The sequence below is a fragment of the Pterocles gutturalis genome, unplaced genomic scaffold, assembly GCF_000699245.1.
Source record: "Pterocles gutturalis isolate BGI_N339 unplaced genomic scaffold, ASM69924v1 C11315547, whole genome shotgun sequence".
NCBI classification, from domain to species: domain Eukaryota; kingdom Metazoa; phylum Chordata; class Aves; order Pterocliformes; family Pteroclidae; genus Pterocles; species Pterocles gutturalis.
In genome coordinates this window covers 1-258 of record NW_010150028.1, presented here as the reverse complement: position 1 = coordinate 258, position 258 = coordinate 1, and the positions used below count along the sequence as shown (strand labels likewise).

The following is a 258-nucleotide window of genomic DNA, read 5'->3' as shown; positions in this document are numbered from 1 at the left end:
GCTGCGCGACAACATCCAGGGCATCACCAAGCCGGCCATCCGGCGCCTGGCTCGGCGCGGCGGCGTGAAGCGCATTTCGGGGCTGATCTACGAGGAGACGCGCGGCGTGCTGAAGGTGTTCCTGGAGAACGTGATCCGCGACGCCGTCACCTACACGGAGCACGCCAAGAGGAAGACGGTGACGGCCATGGACGTGGTGTACGCCCTCAAGCGCCAGGGACGCACCCTCTACGGCTTCGGCGGCTAAAGGCTTTCTAC

At 65.9% G+C, this 258-nt stretch overlaps 1 protein-coding gene across 1 annotated transcript; it reads left to right on the top strand.

The window, feature by feature from the left end:
• Positions 1-4: 4 nt before the first annotated feature.
• Positions 5-250, top strand: LOC104458356 (histone H4-like; the record flags this gene model as incomplete). The annotated part of the gene is given in 1 exon segment (XM_010086187.1): positions 5-250. A coding segment is annotated over 1 exon segment (246 nt), but the record flags the coding sequence as incomplete, so codon positions are not given.
• Positions 251-258: the final 8 nt, after the last annotated feature.